The sequence below is a fragment of the Oncorhynchus mykiss genome, chromosome 2 (assembly GCF_057628025.1).
Source record: "Oncorhynchus mykiss isolate SJ-2025 chromosome 2, ASM5762802v1, whole genome shotgun sequence".
Classification (NCBI taxonomy): Eukaryota; Metazoa; Chordata; class Actinopteri; order Salmoniformes; family Salmonidae; genus Oncorhynchus; species Oncorhynchus mykiss.
This window is the reverse complement of record NC_143023.1, coordinates 23362467-23381404: the sequence shown is the minus strand read 5'-3', so window position 1 is coordinate 23381404 and position 18938 is coordinate 23362467. Positions and strand designations below refer to the sequence as shown.

The 18938-nt window shown below is 45.1% G+C and overlaps 1 protein-coding gene across 6 annotated transcripts in view; it reads right to left on the bottom strand.

The window, feature by feature from the left end:
- Positions 1-2868: 2868 nt before the first annotated feature.
- The window catches only part of LOC110538747 (uncharacterized), a 44409-nt gene continuing 28339 nt past the window's right edge, over positions 2869-18938 (bottom strand). For 3 of the 6 annotated variants that reach the window (XM_036943107.2, XM_036943116.2, XM_036943091.2), the window contains 12 exons: positions 18742-18844; positions 18445-18589; positions 18265-18347; positions 17603-17710; positions 17282-17430; positions 13239-13395; positions 12960-13099; positions 12705-12779; positions 11746-12494; positions 11438-11624; positions 10912-11282; positions 2869-10478 (listed from right to left, as the gene is read on the bottom strand). In XM_036943107.2, coding sequence (XP_036799002.2) covers positions 8043-10478; positions 10912-11282; positions 11438-11624; positions 11746-12494; positions 12705-12779; positions 12960-13099; positions 13239-13395; positions 17282-17430; positions 17603-17710; positions 18265-18347; positions 18445-18589; positions 18742-18844 — 4703 coding nt within the window. In that variant the 3' untranslated portion in view covers positions 2869-8042. Of the gene's footprint in view, positions 10479-10911; positions 11283-11437; positions 11625-11745; positions 12495-12704; positions 12851-12959; positions 13100-13238; positions 13396-17281; positions 17431-17602; positions 17711-18264; positions 18348-18444; positions 18590-18741; positions 18845-18938 lie in introns of all 6 variants that reach the window. The other 3 variants (XM_090193430.1, XM_036943102.2, XM_090193434.1) reach the window with 2 other exon arrangements.

The following is an 18938-nucleotide window of genomic DNA, read 5'->3' as shown; positions in this document are numbered from 1 at the left end:
GGAGATTTGAATAACGTATTTGAATAATCTCATGTTAGAATGAAACAATCAAGGCCTTTAAACACTTGTTGGACAATACATGTAAAAAATAAAATGCCTTTTATGGTGTCTGACTGAGTTGACATGAATTCAGTTCATTGCATTTAATTTATTATTATTATTTTTTTTACAAATGGTTGATCTTTTACAGTATTTAAAAAATATATTATTTGTGAAAAAGTTGAGATTGTTTCGTCTTTCAAGAATCTCTGAGCTACAGTTCCTTGCAAAAGTATTCAGACCCCTTGGATTTCTTCACCTTTTGATTAAAATGTATTTAATTGTCATTTTTTGTCAACAATCTACACAACATATTCTGTACTGTCAAAGTGGAAGAAAAAGTGTATATATTTTTTTAGATTAACAAAATATAAATACCTGCTCTCTGATTAAATACATGTTAGAAACACCTTTGGCATTGATTACAGTCGTAAATCTTATTGGGTAAGTCTCTAAGAGCTTTGTACAAACCTTGATTGTACAATATTTACATATTTTTTAAAATTATTCTAGCTCTGTCAAGTTGGTTGTTTATCATTGCTAAACATTCCTTTTTAAGTCTTGCCCTAGACTTTCAAGCCGATTTAAGTTAAAACGGTAACTAGGCCACTCAGGAACATTCAATGTCGTCTTGGTAAGCAACTCCAATCTATATATGGCTTTGTGTTTTAGGTTATTGTCCTACTGAAAGGTGAATTTGTCTCCCAGTGTCTGTTTTAAAGCAGACTGAATCAGGGTTTCCTCTATGATTTTGCCTGTGCTTAGTCATATTCTGTTTCTAAAAATAAATACAAATCCCTTGCCAGTGACAAGAATACCCATAACATGATGAGCCCACCACCATACTTGAGAAGATGAAGAGTGGTACTCCGTGAGGTTTGGATTTGCCCAAAACATAACTCTTCGTATTCAGGACAAAGTTAATTTCTTTGCCAAATGTTTTACAGTTTTACTTTAGTGCCTTATTGCAAACAGGATGCATGTTTTGGAATAGTTTTGTTCCGTATAGGCTTCCTTTTCACTCTTTAATTTAGGTTAGTATTGTTGAGTAATAACTACAATGTTGATCTATCCTCAGTTTTCTCCAGTCACAGCCATTAAACACTGTTTTAAAGTCTCCATTTAAAAAGTCTCCACTGTTTTAAAGTCACCATCGGTCTCATGGTGAAATCCCTGAGCAGTTTCCTTCCTCTCCGGCAACTGAGTTAGGAAGGACGCCTCTATCTTTGGATAATGTATCAATACACCCAGTCACGGCAAAGTGTAATTAATAAAAACATTTTTTTTATCCGTCTACCAAATCAGTGCCCTCCTTTACGAGACATTGGAAAACCTCCCTGGTCTTTGTGGTTGAATCGGTGTTTGAAATGTACTGCTTAACTGAGGGACTTTACAGATAATTGTATATGTGGGGTACAGAGATGAGGTAGTCATTCAAAAATCATGTTAAACTCTATTATTGCACACAGAGTGAGTCCATGCAACTTTTGTGACTTGTTTAGCAAATTTTTTTTAGCAAATTTACTCCTGAACTTATTTAGGTTTGCCATAACAAAGGGGGTGAATACTTATTGACTCAAGACATTTCTGTTTTTCATTTTTTATTCATTTGTAAACATTTCTAAAAACATAATTCTACTTTGACATTATGGGGTAGTGTTTAGGCCAGTGACACAAAATCTCAATTTCAACCATTTTAAATTCACATCAAAATGTGGAAAAAAGGGTGTGAATACTTTGAAGTCAGAGGAAGGGTTAATCATTCAAAAATCATGTCAATCCCTATTATTTCACACAGAGTGAGTCCATATAACTTGTGATTTGTTAAGCCAAATTGCACTCCTGAAATCATTAGGATTTCCTGAACAAAGATTCTGAATACTTAGGCCACAACTACACTTTAGTTATGAATTTTGTATTGATCTTAAAAAAAATACCTTTTTCTTCCACTGTAAGAGTATTTTGTGTAGATTTTTTACAAAAAAGACAATTAAATCCATTTTAATCACACTTTATAACACAATAGAAATCCAAGGTGTCTGAATACTTTGCATAACTGTTGTACTCAAATTATCCTAAATGGTCTAACCTTTCCTTTGGAAATTGTAATTATATATTTTTTACAGTATATGACAAAAAAGGATGACAAAATATTTTAATTGTGCAATAGCAGGTATTGTTTTCTGGTTTTACCAGTATTTGCGGTCTGGGTGTGCCAAAAGCAAAAACGTGGAGAACTCCCTGCTCTGTGTTCCGTGTATGGACATGGCACACCTATAGAATACGTCACATCCAAACCTTTTAGTTTCGGGCTAATTTTATGAATCCTCATCCAAAAGTAGGATTGCCTTTTGGTCAGGATGTAGAACCAACTTCAGGTGACGTCACAGGTATAGGCAAGAGACAAACAACTCCACAAACACACCCTGTACATTGTTCACATTTCATTTGAAGAAATATCAGGACAAGGGACCAAAGACAACACAATGGTGTCTCCTGGTATAAAGAATAACTGTTTGAAGGTCATCTATGCAGCTGAAGGTTAATGTTACCTTGGTTTTCTGCTATTCTACTCTCTGGGTTACAGCCAGAATGCAGAACCAGTTTAGTTTCAATCAAACAATGGACAGAAGGCGAAATCCCAAGGCTGCATAATCGTAAAGTAAATATATGGATGAAGAATACATTTAATTTAAAATTGCTGATGAAACTACAACTGTCTTAATCTTCAAAATGTCCATTGTATGTTTATACATTTACATTCTAATTTTAGTATTCTATTCCATGACAAAATCTGTAGTTTAAGAAAAAAAAAACTATTACAAATGGTTTCATCTGTGATGTAACCATCAGGTTTTTAATTCACACCTTGGAAAATATTACAAAATAAGATGAACTGCCTTTTGCCAAAAGGCCGAAAGGGATCGTATTGGACTGAAAATTCAGGTTATACCCAAATACACACATAGGTAGTATAATAGCCATTTTAAGTCTTTCCAACTTGTATGGGACTTCAATGTACTTGGTCACTGCATAGAGAAGAGGGAGGGAGGGATGCATGCTTGCTCACACAACAGTACCATACACTCACACACATACAGTAACAGAACACATGTGTTTACACAAACAATTATCCTTCAAAAAGCCCAAGTCCAGAGTCATTAGGGAGTTCTATGAAAAATGTGCAATTTTCTTTCATCTAATCTAAGGAGTTTAGGGACAAAGAGTACCAGGTCCTGTATGCTGCCTTGTACCGTCATAGTAAAGAGCTATAGTGCACATGGCAAGATACCATTCAATGTCACCAGCCTGGACCTAAAGAGAGAAAGTTACCGCCTTAACATGCTTTATGGAACCAAATGATTGTTCATCAAAAAGGCACATTGAACAAAACCCAAAAAGTACATCTTAGAAGTGGCACCGTGAGGAATACGGACACCATATTTCACATTCTTACCCCTCTTCCTTCCCGTTCACTTAATTACAGTGGTATCACAGCATTACAACACAGTTGAGGAAACACCCCTGAAAAGATGTATAGTTCCCAATGTTCAATGGACAGCACTGCTAAGCTAAACTAGCATAACACAACCTTGTCCTTTGTTTCGCTCTCCTATAATACAACTCCACTGGGACATTTGTCTATCTGCGATGGAAAAGTATCCACAAAGACATTAGTGAGACATATCAACGACTGGGAAAGGATTGAACCAGTTTTGTAACTGACACAGTCATAGCGACATTATTGAAGTGATAAACATGTGCATGCGCACACAGTTTAATATAGTGGAAGTCTGTGCAAAACCCATTACAGTACAGGTAATGATCTACCAAGATGAAGTGTCTCCCCCTGCTGTCCAATACCAGTATTGCAGCCATAACGTCAGAATGGGGGAGACATGAATTAAGACATGGTGGTGTGTTAATGGAATGATATTAACACATACAGTATGTGGTTTCTGCCTCTACTGAATAACCACATCTTTAGTAATGTGTTGTACGTGTCAGGTATACGTTGCATAGGGGCAGGCAGTGAGTACAACTCCCAAAATGGAGGTAAGGACATCTGGATACAGAAAAACAACAGAGGACCAGTGTGTGGTATTGTATTATCAGCACAGTACATTGCTTTGGATAAAAGCATCTGTTAGACTTTTTAACATGTACAAAAACATCCTTCAAGGATAAGTACATTAGATAAGACGCACAGTACAAACATTCTGCAGTCAGTCAGACAGAGACACACAGCATTCAGAATGACAGCGCAAACTAGTGTAGTACCACTAATCCTAAAATGACAAAGTACTGTCTGTAAAAACAGTTTCCCTAAAACAGAAGGCAATGTTTTCTTTCAGTTTTTCATTTGATGAATTATGTGCTTTTTAGCTCACCATGAGAGACCCTCGTCAGAGTAGAAATGTGTACATACATTCACACACACTCACATTCTGTCCAGGGATAAAAATTAAAACAATCAAATTCTACTTGGGTCGTTCCACGAAATAAGTGCCCTTTGCATCCCTTTGACATTTTAAGTACAAAATTTAACAGCGTTATATTTGATGAAGTGCCCTTTAATATAGACCACATGGAGATTTCAATAAATATTTTTTTTTATATGAATAAAGACTTACTAAATTGCCAAAATTCTGCATTTGATGTCTCTCTGTGACTTCCAAGAAGATGAACATTTCTCCATCATTGTAAAGTCCTAGTCATTTTGTTGCTTTGACAGTCATTTCTGAAGATTATTATTCATTTAAAATGCGATTAGTCATTCAGTTTAAAGAAAAAAATAAACCTTTCCCTAATTTTAAGCTCAACCCGGTTATGAGAACTCTTGTTTTAATATGGTGAAACTTTTGAAATAATATTCATTTTTAATAAAAACACATTGAATATCTATTAGTCCAAATAATTGAGTACGAGCAGGTGAGCTGGTTCTTCTGAAACCATTTCTGGTGTTTTGCAATGGAAAACTGAGCGGGCCGAGCACAACACGTCAACCCCGTTAACCATAGATGCCTAGGCTTGACATTTTAGAAGAATTCTATTGTTTTGTGAAGCATGCATTCCATTTCCCCTCCCTGCTGCACACAATAAGCTCTATCACAAGGGGATTTATGGCTGATTTAAGATAAAGTAACAAGCTTGACGATTTTACTTGGCACTTACTATAGTTCATTTTTTTTACATTCAAACTCGAGATGGGAAAATGTGTTTTTTAAATTAAGTTGAACATGTACTCTTTATGATAGAATGTCTAAAAGTAGGTGAAATCAACAAACAATATACAGATCAAAAGGCACCGACTTGGTGGAACGACAGACTTATTTCAAACAAATGATTTATATGACATGCATTCCTCGAAAACAGAATGTAAAATAAATATAGCATGTCAAATCAAGCTTCTGAAAACCACTAAACCAAATCAGCAGCATTTGAGGTTCTTCTTTTTAAGAAGGAGAAAGACTGCAGATATTTCCCTGTGTAGTCCTCTCTCAGTACCACAACCTTGTAAAAACAACAAGGCAAACCCAATCAAACACCAAATCATCTGTTCAAAAGTACAGCAGCCAGGGTTTTTTCTACATAGAAAAGTCTTGGGTGGGCTGCTTATGTAAAAAATAAAAGGACTATATATTATGATATATACAGTACCAGTCAACCGTTAGGACACACCTACTCATTCAAGGGTTTTTCTTTATTTTTTACTGTTTTTCTACATTGTAGAATAATAGTGAAGACATCCAAACTATGAAATAACACATATGGAATCATGTAGTAACCAAAAAAGTGTCAAATTTTATATTTGAGATTCTTCAAAGTAGCCACCCTTTGCCTTGATGACAGCTTTGCAGTGTCTTGGCATTCTATCAACCAGCTTCATGAGGTAGTCACCTGGAATGTATTTCAATTAACAGGTGTACCTTGTTAAAAGTCAATTTGTGGAATTTCTTTCCTTCTTAATGCTTTTAAGACAATCAGTTGTGTTGTGACAAGGTAGGGGTGGGATACAGAAGATGGTATTTTACCAAATAGGGCTAAGTCCATATTATGGCAAAAACAGCTCAAATCAGCAAAGACAAACAACAGTCGATCATTACTTTAATACATGAAGTTCAGTCAATACGGAACATTAAGAACTTTTAAAGTTCCTTCAAGTGCAGTCACAAAAACCATCAAGCGCTATGATGAAACTGGCTCTCGTGAGGACCGCTACAGGAACGGAAGACCCAGAGTTACCTCTGCTGCAGAGGATAAGTTCATTAGAGTTAACTGCATCTCAGATTGCAGCCCAAATTAATGCTACACAGTGTTCAAGTAACAGACAAATCTCAACATCAACTGTTCAGAGGAGACTGCGTGAATCAGGCCTTCATGGTCGAATTGCTGAAAAGAAACCACTACTAAAGGACACCAATAAGAAAAAGAGACTTGCTTCGGCCAAGAAACACAAGACATGGACAGAAGACCGGTGGAAATCTGTCCTTTGGTCTGATGAGTCCAAATTTGAGATTTTTGGTTCCAACAGCCATGTCTTTGTGAGATGCAGAATAAAGTGAATAGATGATCTCCACATGTGTGGTTCCCACAGTGAAGCATGGAGGAGGGCGTGTGATGGTGCGTTGCTGGTGACACTGTCAGTGATTTATTTAGAATTCAAGGCACACTTAACCAGCATTGCTACCGCAGCATTCTGCAGCGATACACCATCCCATCTGGTTTGCGCTAAGACTATCCTTTGTTTTTCAACAGGACAATGACCCAACACACCTACAGGCTGTATAAGGGCTAATTGACCAAGAAGGAGAGTGATGGAGTGCTGCACCCAATGACCTGGCATCCACAATCATCCGACCTCAACCCAATTGAGATGGTTTTGGATGATTTGGACCGCACAATCACCCGACCTCATCCCAATTGAGATGGTTTGGGATGATTTGGACCGCAGAGTGAAGGAAAAGCAGCCAACAAGTGCTCAGCATGTTGGAACTCCTTCAAGACAGTTGAAAAGGCATTCCAGGTGAAGCTGGTTGAGAGAATGCCAAGAGTGTGCAAAGCTGTCATCAAGGCAAAAAGGTGGCTACTTTGAAGAATCTAAAATCCTACATGATTCCATGTGTTATTTCATATTTTTGATGTCTTCACTATTATTCCACAATGTAGAAAATAAGAAAAAGCCTTGCTTGAGTAGCTGTGTCAAAACCTTTGACTGGTACTGTATGTATATATATTTAATTTTAATATAATAAATAATTGTCTGGATTTTCAGTGTAAACTTAAATTACTAAAAAGAGATGTGAATTATGTAGAAAGATAATGGACCTATATATTTTTTTAATAAGATCATCTTTGAGAACTAACCATCACTAAAATAAAAGCTAGATACAGGGAGAATCTACAATGCATAAAATGATGCATTCAGGAGTTTTTGTCATGGCATGGGGCCCCCAGATGTTTTTGTCATGGCATGGGGCCACAATAGTTTTTTTGAATTGGAGAAAATGTGCTTTAAAACTGCTACATTCTGTCACTGCGGCCAACAGAAGGGCCTCTAAAATGGTTGCTCGGCCACCATTGGCCACGCCCACCACCTAAGCACATTTTGATCCAGAAAAGACCCTGGCAGCCATTTTCCTTTCTTTTTCTTTCATAAACACTCACAACAACAGTCTGCTCTGGAATGTTTTCAAATCTAAGCCACTTTTCGGTTCATCTCGTTGATCTCTTCTTCCTCATGGGTCCAGTGGTTGCAGGTGTGAAATGGTGATAGGCCCCAGGGAATGTTCAAACAGGAAACTGGACTTTATGTCTAGCTACCCCAGAATGCCTTGCCCTCATTTCTAAACATGACCGGTTGTCTCACGCTTCCAGGAAGGCTTTCTATCGTCCTGTTCCCTTTCTCTGTGGACCATGAGAGTTTTACATGGTCTCTTCCTAACTCTTTCACATTCAGTCTGATAGGGTACAGTGTGTAAAAGTCTACTTTGCGCTCCTCCTCAGCAGTAGCTGCGTGTCTGACCCTCAGTATGGATGGTCCAGTTGGGTGATGGTCCAGGTAAGCTGCCCTGCCGTGCCAGCCCTCTCTGGTTCCTCAGACCCTGCGGCCGCAGCACCGGCTCGTGGACCACATCTCTGCGGGGGGGAGGGTTGGGGTATTGGCCCAGCATCGGGCCAGGATGGAATGGGTATTGGCTGTACTGGGGGCCTCCTGGCTGGCCGGGGAAGGGCCTGGGGGCTCCCAGCGTCAGGTTGGAGAAAGCTGCAGATGGGGAGTCTGAGGGCTCCAAGAGGGGCTGGCTAGGGTAGCCGGAGGAGCAGGGGTCCTGGGGGCTCTGGATGGGGTAGGGGGGCTCTTGATAGTGCAGCCGAGGGGGGTAGGGGTTAGTGCCAGAGCTCTGGTGCTCTCCCAGGGGCCCAGGGGTAAAGTCTTGGGTCCGGTAGTATTTGAGCACCTGATCGCCTGAGGGCATGACGTCAAAGGCCTGCCTGTACTGGCCCCCCGGCGAGGACCTCCGGAGCGGGTCTTGGCGTTGGAAGCCCCCTGCCCCGGCCCTCTGAGGAGCCCTGATCAGTGAGGGGCCCGGGGTGTAGACATTATAGGCAGGCGGGGGCTGGTTGTGCTGCTGGCTGGGGTAGGGGTTGGCAGGGTGCTCCATGGCAGGGGAGGAGCTGGTGGAGGCAGAGGAGGAGGTGACTGTGGAGGGACCCTCAGCCCTCTCCTCCTCAGCCAGCTTCTCTATCAGCAGGGAGGCGATCTCCTTCCCCGACAGGCCCGGGATGTGCTCCGTACTGCAGATGGAGCTCTGGGGGTCTGAGCGGCTGCGGTAGTGGATCCCTGTCGATGTAGACGCTATGGGAGCTGGGAGGAAGATGCTCCCTGGGGTGGTTGCAGCCGAGTCGTTGTGGGCGGATGGGCTGTCTGGAGTGGAGGGGGTAAGGCTAACGCTGGTGGAGCCTCCCTGGTCAGGGGCCAGGCGAGGGGAGGACTGTCTCTGGTCCTCTGGGGGAGGGGGGTCGTTTGGCGTGGCAAGAGGTTCAGAATCATGTGTAGAGTCTCCATCCAGGTCTGTACTGGTCCAGTTCTTCGTGTTTTGGGCCCCAGTAGATGGGCTGGGGAAAGGGAAGTTGACGTAGATGGGCTCAGACAGGTCCTTGGAGGTTGGTCTGTGGGCCTGGGGAGGGGAGGGCTGGGATGGCTGACCCTGGAGAGAGATGCCCTGGGGAGGCTGGCTCAGACTCAGAGGAGCCTCCTCTGGCTTACGATAGCACACCTTCCCGTTTTCAAAATAGGGGTGTAGCTGGGAGGAGGTGAGGTCTGTGGAGGCTGACCTGTTGGAGCGGTGGAGGTTGTGTTGGTGCTGGTAGAGGGGAACCATGGAGGAGGAGGGGAGGGGGTGCATCTCACTACGGGCCAGCCGGACTGAGGAGGAGGTCTGGCGCTGAGGCCGGGGGTGAGAGGGGTGATGGTGGTGGGTGGAGCCGTCCTGGGAGTGGGAGTGTCCGTGGAAGAATGAGTGGGACTGGGAGTGGGCAGCTGCCCAAGCCCGCGTGGCTTCTTTGGACCAGAGCTGGGGCCCCCTCTCCCCTCTGGGTCCACCCTGGTTGTGGTGGAGAGGCTGGGGTTGGTGTTGGTGATGCCCCCGGGAGATGGGCCTTTTGTTGACCTCTGGGTGGGGGGCCGGGCGGAAGTTACCCTCCAGGTCCAGCCTCATGTTCTGGTAGCTGTGGCGGGCATAGCTGGGGGGGCCCTGCGGGTTCTCAGGCCCGGCGATCTCGTAGTAGAAGTTCTCCATCTTTCCCTGGTCCTCTGAGGTGGAGGAGAGGGGCATGGGCCGGATCTGGGTCTGCTGAGGGGGCTGCTGACCCGGGGATGGTTGGCTGGCTGCCCTGGCTGCGTGGTAGCGGGCGAGGTGGTCTGGAGCTCCACTCAGACGCTCTGAGAAGGCCCTGGCCAGAGGAGGGTTCCCCTGCTGACCAAAGATCCGCCTGATGCGCCCTGAGTCCAGGGAGCGACGCATCTCATTCTGGGCCAGTGGTGCTCTGTGGGGACGCTTCAGATCTAGGGGCTTAGGGGGTACTTTGGGGCGGGTGGGCTGGAAGGCACGGACCTGAGTCAGAGGGGACTCTGACTTGGAGTGCAGGAGCTGGGGGTGGGCTGAGGACGGCTTGGACTGGGTGGAGGTTGATTTCTGTTGGAGGTGAGGGGCAGATAACTGGCGTGAGTAGGCTGGGGGCTTCCTCTGAGACTGGGACTCAGTGGGGCTAGGTCTCTCCCCAGACTGGCCTGGTTTGGCGGGCTGTGACTGGGGCAGCTGCTTCTGGTTCTTGTAGATGGGGCTGGGGGTCTGGTCGTCTCCAGAGGCGCTCCCACCAGACAACTCCGAGTTGGACGCCACAGAGTCAGACGTCTCAGAGGACAGGGTCTCCGTATCCTGCAAAAAAAAAAATATATATATATATATATATATATATATTTTTTTTTACCGCCATACATTAAGTTACAGTACTGGTTAGTCATGCATGCTGTAGCTACGTGCGGCCGGACATACTTTACTGTACTGTTCTCTAAGCCTGATTAACCAGCTGGGAAACTACAACATGGGCTTTGTCAGTCTTCTCATAACAACGACAGTTAAAAAAAGGAATCTAATTTTGCCCAGGCAACTGTAAACATCTTGCTTGTTATGGTTAGGAAATGAAGGCTCTGCTGAAAATGACCTGACAGCACTGTTGTCGCTCTTCATATGGAGCCCAAAATTAGAACATCTCCAGCACAGTCAAAACAACATATCCACCCCACATAGAATTTACCAGTACAAAACGGAAACAGTTTACACAAAGGTACACCCAAACAGTGCCACTTACAGACATGTGCACACTCCCACACACCTGTCCTGGAGTCCTCTCTCCCTGGCCGTGTCCTGTATCTGCTGCAGTCTCTGTCGCGTTTTCCTCTCCCTCGGTCATCCACACAGACAGGGGGCGCACTGTGGAGTAGAGCGGATTGGGGTCAGAGGACAGCAGCTCTCCTGCGTCGGCAGACAGGGACCTCTGGTAGTGGGTGTCGGCTGCGTCCTGGGACCGAGACTGAGGGGGGCGGTAGGGGGGCGAGGCGCCCTGTCTCAGGGCCTTGTTGGCACTCTCAGCCAGGGCTAGAGCCATGAGGCGTGCTGGGTTTTTAGGAGGGGGAGGGGGAGGCTGGGAGAGCAGGGGGGCACCGGTGGGTTCCGTTATACCTGTAGAGGGGAGAGGAGGGTTAAATTACATGACTATCGTCTGCAGTAAAACCTTGAATCATTGAAAACAAACTCATTTTTGATGACTATAAATCAATCAACTAATACATTCAATCAATCAAACGTGTTGGCCGAGTCCATTCCTGTCTACTCACCCTGTCCTCTGATCTTGGCTTCGGGGCCCAGTTTGCTGCGGATCTCCTGCTGGCAGCTCTCCGTCAGCTGGAAGTCACATGACCTCAGCAGCATGGAGATCATCTGAGGAGGCTGTGACTGGGAGGGTCCACTGCTTGGGATGCCAGGCTGTAATTCACCAGCTCGGCCGCCAATCATGTCCAACACCTACGAGGGAGAAAGTCAAGTTTGGGGAGGCAAATTTATCATACAGAGTATATAGGAAAGTAAACTCCAATCCTGAGATACAGATATATAGGGACAGCAGTGACAGAGAGGGAGGAATTACCTTAGCAGGGACGCTGATGGATACAGGGTCAGAGATGTCCAGTGTAGGGGACTTGGGGGCTTTTTGTGAGAAGGCGTTCACCATCTTCCGGGTGAAAGATCTTCTCTCTGTTGGGGGCTGAGCAGAGGGGGCAGAGGTCACAGGTGTAGTGGGCTGGCCCTGGCTGTTTGAGGTACTCCGGTTGGAGCCTTCCCCTGATTGGCCGGCAGATGGGCTGGTATTGGCCGGTCTGTGTTGACAGAACACCTGAAGGGGCGGGGCTGTGGCGGCGATGATCAGACTCCTCCTGACGGCCGCATCCGATTGGTTGAGCACCGAGTCGGGGTCCTCTGTGATTGAGCGCTGGCTGCTGGAGTGAGAGTGTCCTTGGTGGTTGAGGCAGCGGTAGGGAGGGGGCGTGGCAGTTGGCGGGGACTCCCTGCCGCCCGCGGTGACTGCGCTGCTGCCCAAGCCGATTGGTCCGTCCTCCAGGAAGGTGGGGCTGAAGTCAATGACGTCCTCGGCCATCCAGGAAGCAGCCGGGTCCTGGTTGGAGAAGTCAGGCAGCATGTAGATGCCTTCCTCGTCGTCATCCTCCTCATCGTCTCCATCATCCCTGGGCCGGCGGTCCTCAGGCAGCAGGCTGTCATACGAGCGGCTGGAAGGCAGGCGGGACGGGGGGCGCTGAGGCAGGTGCTGGGGGTCCATGGAGGCAGCCAAAGACAGACCATCACTGCTGGAGCGGGGCCGCCGCAGACGGATAGACTGTCCTGAGAGAGTGAGGAGGAGAGGTAGGAAGAGGAAGAAAGCAAAAAAGACGCATTACTTCTCTTCCACAGCCTCCCCTGACAGAGACATCTCATACTCTATACTTAACGGACGAGAAGAGAGAGGTTCTGCTATCGATCAGTCAGAGGACTTAACCTGCTGAGATGAGTATCAGTATTAGCGTCAGTGAGTTATGGCCTACTGTGATGTACCTGCTCCACTGTGCTGGGACGATAAGGATTCCTCACTCTTAGCTGAACGCAGGGTCACACTGTCCACACGACAACCTGCAGGAGAAACCAAGGAGAGAGAGAGAAAATAGGGAGAAAGAGACAGCCAGAGAGAGAGAAAGGGAGATCTGTCATACAAAGAGAGAAGGGGATCAAAAAGGGTGACAAACTGAGTTGGCATTTATTTTTCTTTCCACCTGCATCCAGGTGGTGGTCCAAATCAGACATGATATCTACCTGCGTGTGAGGTGGCGGGCTGGAACAGGGAGCTAATCCTCATTGGTTTACGTCTCCCCGCCCCCGGAGGCTTCCCGATCGCAAAGAATGTCTTCCAGCTCCCTCCAGCTGCCTTCCGTACCTTCAGCCCTCTCTTCCTCCTGTAGGGGGAGGAGAGCGAGCAAGACAGAGAAGGAGAGAGAGAGAGATTTAGGTGGGTGAGACTGCTAAATCAACCGCATGTGATAGCGAAACTACAGAAACTTGCATGGTCTGGAATAAGCCTGGCCTCCCACTCACCTGTCGACAGGGTGGTCCAGCACGGTGTGGAACTGGCCCTGGAACTGGACTGGCGCCCCCTGGAGATGCAGAGGAGCCTGTGTCCTGGCCTGGGCCTCTTCTAGGGAGAGCAGCCTGGCGGACACAAAGGACTTGGGCCTGGTCAGAGAGTGCCGCCCTGCAGGCAGAGACAGGACAGTTAGTAATAGGTAGAGGGTGGGAGAGTGAGGAGGTTTTGGTGACGGAGGCCAAAAGCTTTGTTCCAAATGAGATCCTATTCCCTGTATAGTAGTGCACTACCTTTGGCCAAAGCCCCTAAGTGGCAAAAAAAAAAATATATATATATATATATATATAAAAACATTTTAAAGAGTACTATACGGGAAATAGGGTGTCATTACAGATTTGCCCAACGAGAGCGAATAAGACACAGACACGCTTGCAAATCAGAAATCACATAAACAACACAAAGGGAGGGAAGGCTGAGGTATGCAGAGGATGTTGGACCTTTTCATTTGAAACTCCAAATCAAAGAGCAACCAAAGTAACCTCAATGGCAAAGTTTGCTGAGGTTTGCTAAACAGGACAGCCGTCAGGGGAGAGCAGAGCATGGGTCATCAGACAGGATTAACATCTAAACAAATATGTATTATTATAATGCAATTAACAGAGTACTGTAACAGTGTCTTATAGGGCAAGTACATGCCAGGAAAGCCCAAAAATATTTTTTCCACATTAATTTACTGCAATACAATTTTTCACATTAAATGTATTCAACATAAAAGTATTTATATTAATATTTTCAAAGTGTTTTAGCATATTTTTGGGACAAATTGTTGGAACAACATGTCAAACACTCTTCAAATGCGTCAAATTGTGCTCTGCTACTTTTAAATATAAAAATGTATCTAAGTCATTAAGCAATCACATTCAGCAAATCACCAGCAGAGAGAGTTCCATTTGAATCCATTTCACCATTCACTGGTGGTGCTCACAATTTATCAGAACTTCAAAAGTAGCAGAATGTTGAAAAGTTGACGTACTTGTACAGTATATAGTTTTAAACTATGTCTAAAAATGTACAAAAATCTAAATGGTACGAGATATTCACTAATATGTTACGTTGAATAAATGTGTTACAAAATCATAATCTAGACATAATCCATATTTTAGAGCACACTATCATGTACAGTTCACAGATCATAGGGTCTTAGAGGATTTTCTCACAAATGGTTTGTGATACAAATGTAAAAACCATATCAAACATTCATCCTGACAATTAAGTTTCTGTGAGAATAAGCCAGAACAATCGGACACCCAAAATATTTTTTGGGACTTTCCTGGCGTGGAGTCTGAGACACAAAGCAAAGCATCTAACTGAGCCCTGGCTGGGACGCTGACAAAAACTCTTCGGCTGGAGAAGCACACAGATACTGCTGATCTGTAGACAATACTGAGGTTAAACATTTTAGCTATAGGGCCTATTGATTATTTAGCTAGCTGACAAGACAAAACAGATCATGGAAGCTGGGAATAATCAATGCAACAGTTGTTTTACCTGGTGGTTCTGGCTCAATGTAATCCTCTTAAAAGAAACATCCACAGCATTTGTGACACATTGATCAAAACATCATCTATTCTTTAATAGTTTGAGCATTAAAACTGTTCATCATATATGCATAGTCACTTTAACGATACCTACATGTACATACTACCTCAATAAGCCTGACTAACAGGTGTCTGTATACAGCCTTCCTACTCTTTTTTCAAATGTCTTTTTACTGTTGTTTTATTTCTTCACTTACCTACACACACACACACACACTTTTTGTCCTTTTTTCGCACCATTGGTTAGAGCCTGTAAGTAAGCATTTCACCTGTTGTATTCGGCACACGTGACAAATAAACTTTGATTTGATTACAGCACAAAACAACCTAAAAGTTACTTTAATAACTATTTAAAATGTAAAAAACAAATATTGGAGTAAACACAAAATGTAACCGACCACATTTACTTCAAGATGGGATGAATTTGAACCAGGATGGAAGTTTATTGCCTATTCAACTGTCAATATAGTAGAAAAATCATGTGAGAGTTTACAGCTGACCAGTGACTAAAATCATGAAGAGACACTGGGTTTATAGAAACACATGTCAGCACGTGCACACAAAACTTATATTAAATGTTTGTTTTTTTACCCCTTTTTCGTGGTATCCAATTGATTGGTAGTTACAGTCATCGCTGCAACTCCTGTAAGGATTCGGGAGAGGTGAAGGTCGAGAACCGTGCGTCCTCCAAAACACGACCCAACCAAACCGCACTGCTTCTTGACACAATGTCCACTTAACCCGGAAGCCAGCCGCACCAATGTGTCGGAGGAAACACCGTACACCTGGACAACCTTGTCAGTGTGCACTGCGCCACAGGAGTCGCTAGTGCACGATGGGACAAGGACATCCCCGCCGGCCAAACCCTCCCCTTACCCGGACGACACTGGGCCAATTGTGCCGCCCCATCGGTCTCCCGGTCGCAGCCGGCTGCGGCAGAGCCTGGACACGAACCCAGAATCTCTAGTGGGTTTATACATGCCTTAGACCACTGCGCCACTCGAGAGGCCAACTTGGCTATACTTGCTATCTACTGGAAAACAACAGACAAAAGCCCAATAGGATGAGACACATTCATTATGAACTCTTTCTTGTGCACATTGTACAGAGATCTCAGGACAAATGGGTCACACAGAAGCCAAAAGTAGATCAAGCCTAAACTAAACCAATCAACGCTAGAGTGCTTGTAAGCATCCAGCATAGAGAGATAGAGAGAGCGATAGAGAGAGCGATAGAGAGATAGAGGTAGAGAGATAGAGAGAGCGATAGAGAGAGCGATAGAGAGATAGAGAGAGCGATAGAGAGAGCAATAGAGACAGAGATAGAGGTAGAGAAGACAGTCAGAACATGGAGTAGCGTCGCCTTTCTACGGTGACTTCCAGAAGAGGAGCAGATAGTGTAGGGGGCCTGGGGGCCTTAGGGACCTCCTCCCCCCTGGTCTCCCCCACCTCCTCCTCACCCCTGGCCTCCTGCAGACTCACCAGCCTGGTTCTCTGGTGCTGCCGAGAGACCTTACACTCCAGCTTGCCCGTTGCTACGGAGACACACAGCTCTCGCTCACTATCTGCTGCTTCAATCACACTTGGCATACACTGATTGAATCAACGTGGTTTCCACGTCATTTCAATGACATTACATTGAATCAACGTGGAATAGACGTTGAATTGAAGTCTGTGCCCAGTGGGGTGGTTACAGTATCAGTGTGGCTGAGGGCTCACTTTATGGCAAGTTTTCAGTTTTATTCCATATTTAATACGGATGTTTATCGAGAGTAAAGAACAAAATGTTGCCAAATACTGAACTGCTTTTTGGACAATCAATTCTGAAGAAAATGGATGCAGTGGAGAAATCACTGATATTACTGCCATTTTAGACTAGTCATACACATGTTCTACTGTGCTGCGAGGCAAGACAAAGAGTGCAATTAAATAATATGTCACAGTCATTCAAGTAGAGTTGCTTTCACAGACTTACAGCATTTGCGGGGTAAAAAGCGGAGGACAGCGGGCGGTGGTGACAGTTGTAATGGCGGTAGAAGTGTCATCCATTATATACAGGGCTTTAACCAAAGCTCTCCATTTAACCAGACACCTAAAAGCCTTAAGTAGAGGATAGAGGAAGCCTGGCTGGCTGAGTAGTACACCTAGTTACTGTAGGTACTAAAAAGAGGCTTTGAGGCTCTGAGGTAAATGCTCTGTGTGTGGCATTGATAACACAAAACCACAGAGCTGATACAGAGGGAGAGAGGACAGAGGGAGCACTCTGAAGGAGAGAAGACATTTTCAGTCGAATCCTAACTTGAAATCCACACGTCGCTGACGATTGCCAACTGATGCAAATAATGCATTGATTTCAATGGGAAATGTGTGTATCCACACAAATGGAGCTCAAGTTCGGAGGATTGTGTCCAGTGAGCGTTAGAGAAGCCAGCGTTGGGGTTATGGTGATGTACATACCTGTGCCTGTGAAGCGTCCTACAGAGGTGAAGGAGTCACTGAAGAGCACGTCCACGTGACCGAGGAGAAACTCCACCACCACAGACTGGATCCGCACCTCCTTAAACGGGTCAGCACCACTCAGACCCACCACCTCGATCTCCATAGATCTGCCACGGAGACAACACAAGCCACTCCAGGAAGGTGTTGCAGACAGAAATGCCATGAATAGAGCTGACATGATTCCTTACTGTACATGTCAGAGGCACACCTGTTCTAAACGATATTATTCTATAGGAACGATCCACAACGCAGGTACAATAGGTAGACACAGGCACACACCTGAGCAGGTTGGGGGCCCAGACAATGGCCAGGTTCTTGATGTGCATGTTGGTCTCTCCGCTGCAGGTGGCCAGACCAGCCAGGTGTCTAACGAGGTACTCCAGGGTCCTGACAGAGAGAGACAACATTAGTCCACAACCAGTCTCCATGGCTGTGTTGTGTGTATACCTGTAGTCTCGATCTCCATGGCTGTGTTGTGTGTATACCTGTAGTCTCGGTCTCCATGGCTGTGTTGTGTGTATACCTGTAGTCTCGGTCTCCATGGCTGTGTTGTGTGTATACCTGTAGTCTCGATCTCCATGGCTGTGTTGTGTGTATACCTGTAGTCTCGATCTCCATGGCTGTGTTGTGTGTATACCTGTAGTCTCGGTCTCCATGGCTGTGTTGTGTGTATACCTGTAGTCTCGGTCTCCATGGCTGTGTTGTGTGTATACCTGTAGTCTCGGTCTCCATGGCTGTGTTGTGTGTATACCTGTAGTCTCGATCTCCATGGCTGTGTTGTGTGTATACCTGTAGTCTCGATCTCCATGGCTGTGTTGTGTGTATACCTGTAGTCTCGATCTCCATGGCTGTGTTGTGTGTATACCTGTAGTCTCAGTCTCCATGGCTGTGTTGTGTGTATACCTGTAGTCTCAGTCTCCATGGCTGTGTTGTGTGTATACCTGTAGTGCGGTGGTGGGAGCTGCTGGATGACATCATGTACTTTCACCATGCGCTCGTCGTCCGTCATCTCTCCCATACAGTCCTACGGAGGAAGACCAGGGGAAAAAACTAATGGTTTAGCCTTTGACAATGGACAGTACTTTCAGTTGGAGGGAGTTGTGTTATGGCCATGTACTCACAGCAAACTTGTCGTAGAGCTGGTAGGTGAGCAGGGGGTTGGGCAGCTCTCTGAAGTAGAGCTTACACAGGGACCCCACACAGTGGATGTCCTGCATGTACATATCCTTGGTCAGGTCTGGAACATTCTCACTGTCAAACTCATGTCTGGTGGAGAGAGTGTCAAATAGGGTTGAATGCCAAAATATTATTGCATATATGCATTTTATTAATGCAGTCAATGATCTATGTAGTTCTTCTAAGACTTTACAGGTTCAGGGCCTGACATGCAGGGTTAGGGTTAGCATGAGGAGTGGTACCGGAGTTTCTGAATGTTGGAGGAGACTCCAGAGTGCCTGTAGATGCCGTCCACCACACCATGCTTCTCTATGAACTCTGAGCAGCTCTTTAGAACCTGTGGAACTGGAGAAGCACACAAAGATCCATGTCACATGTAGTACACCAAACCAGATCAGGCTCTCAAGGACACACAGAGATGACTCCCTGAGACTCTACA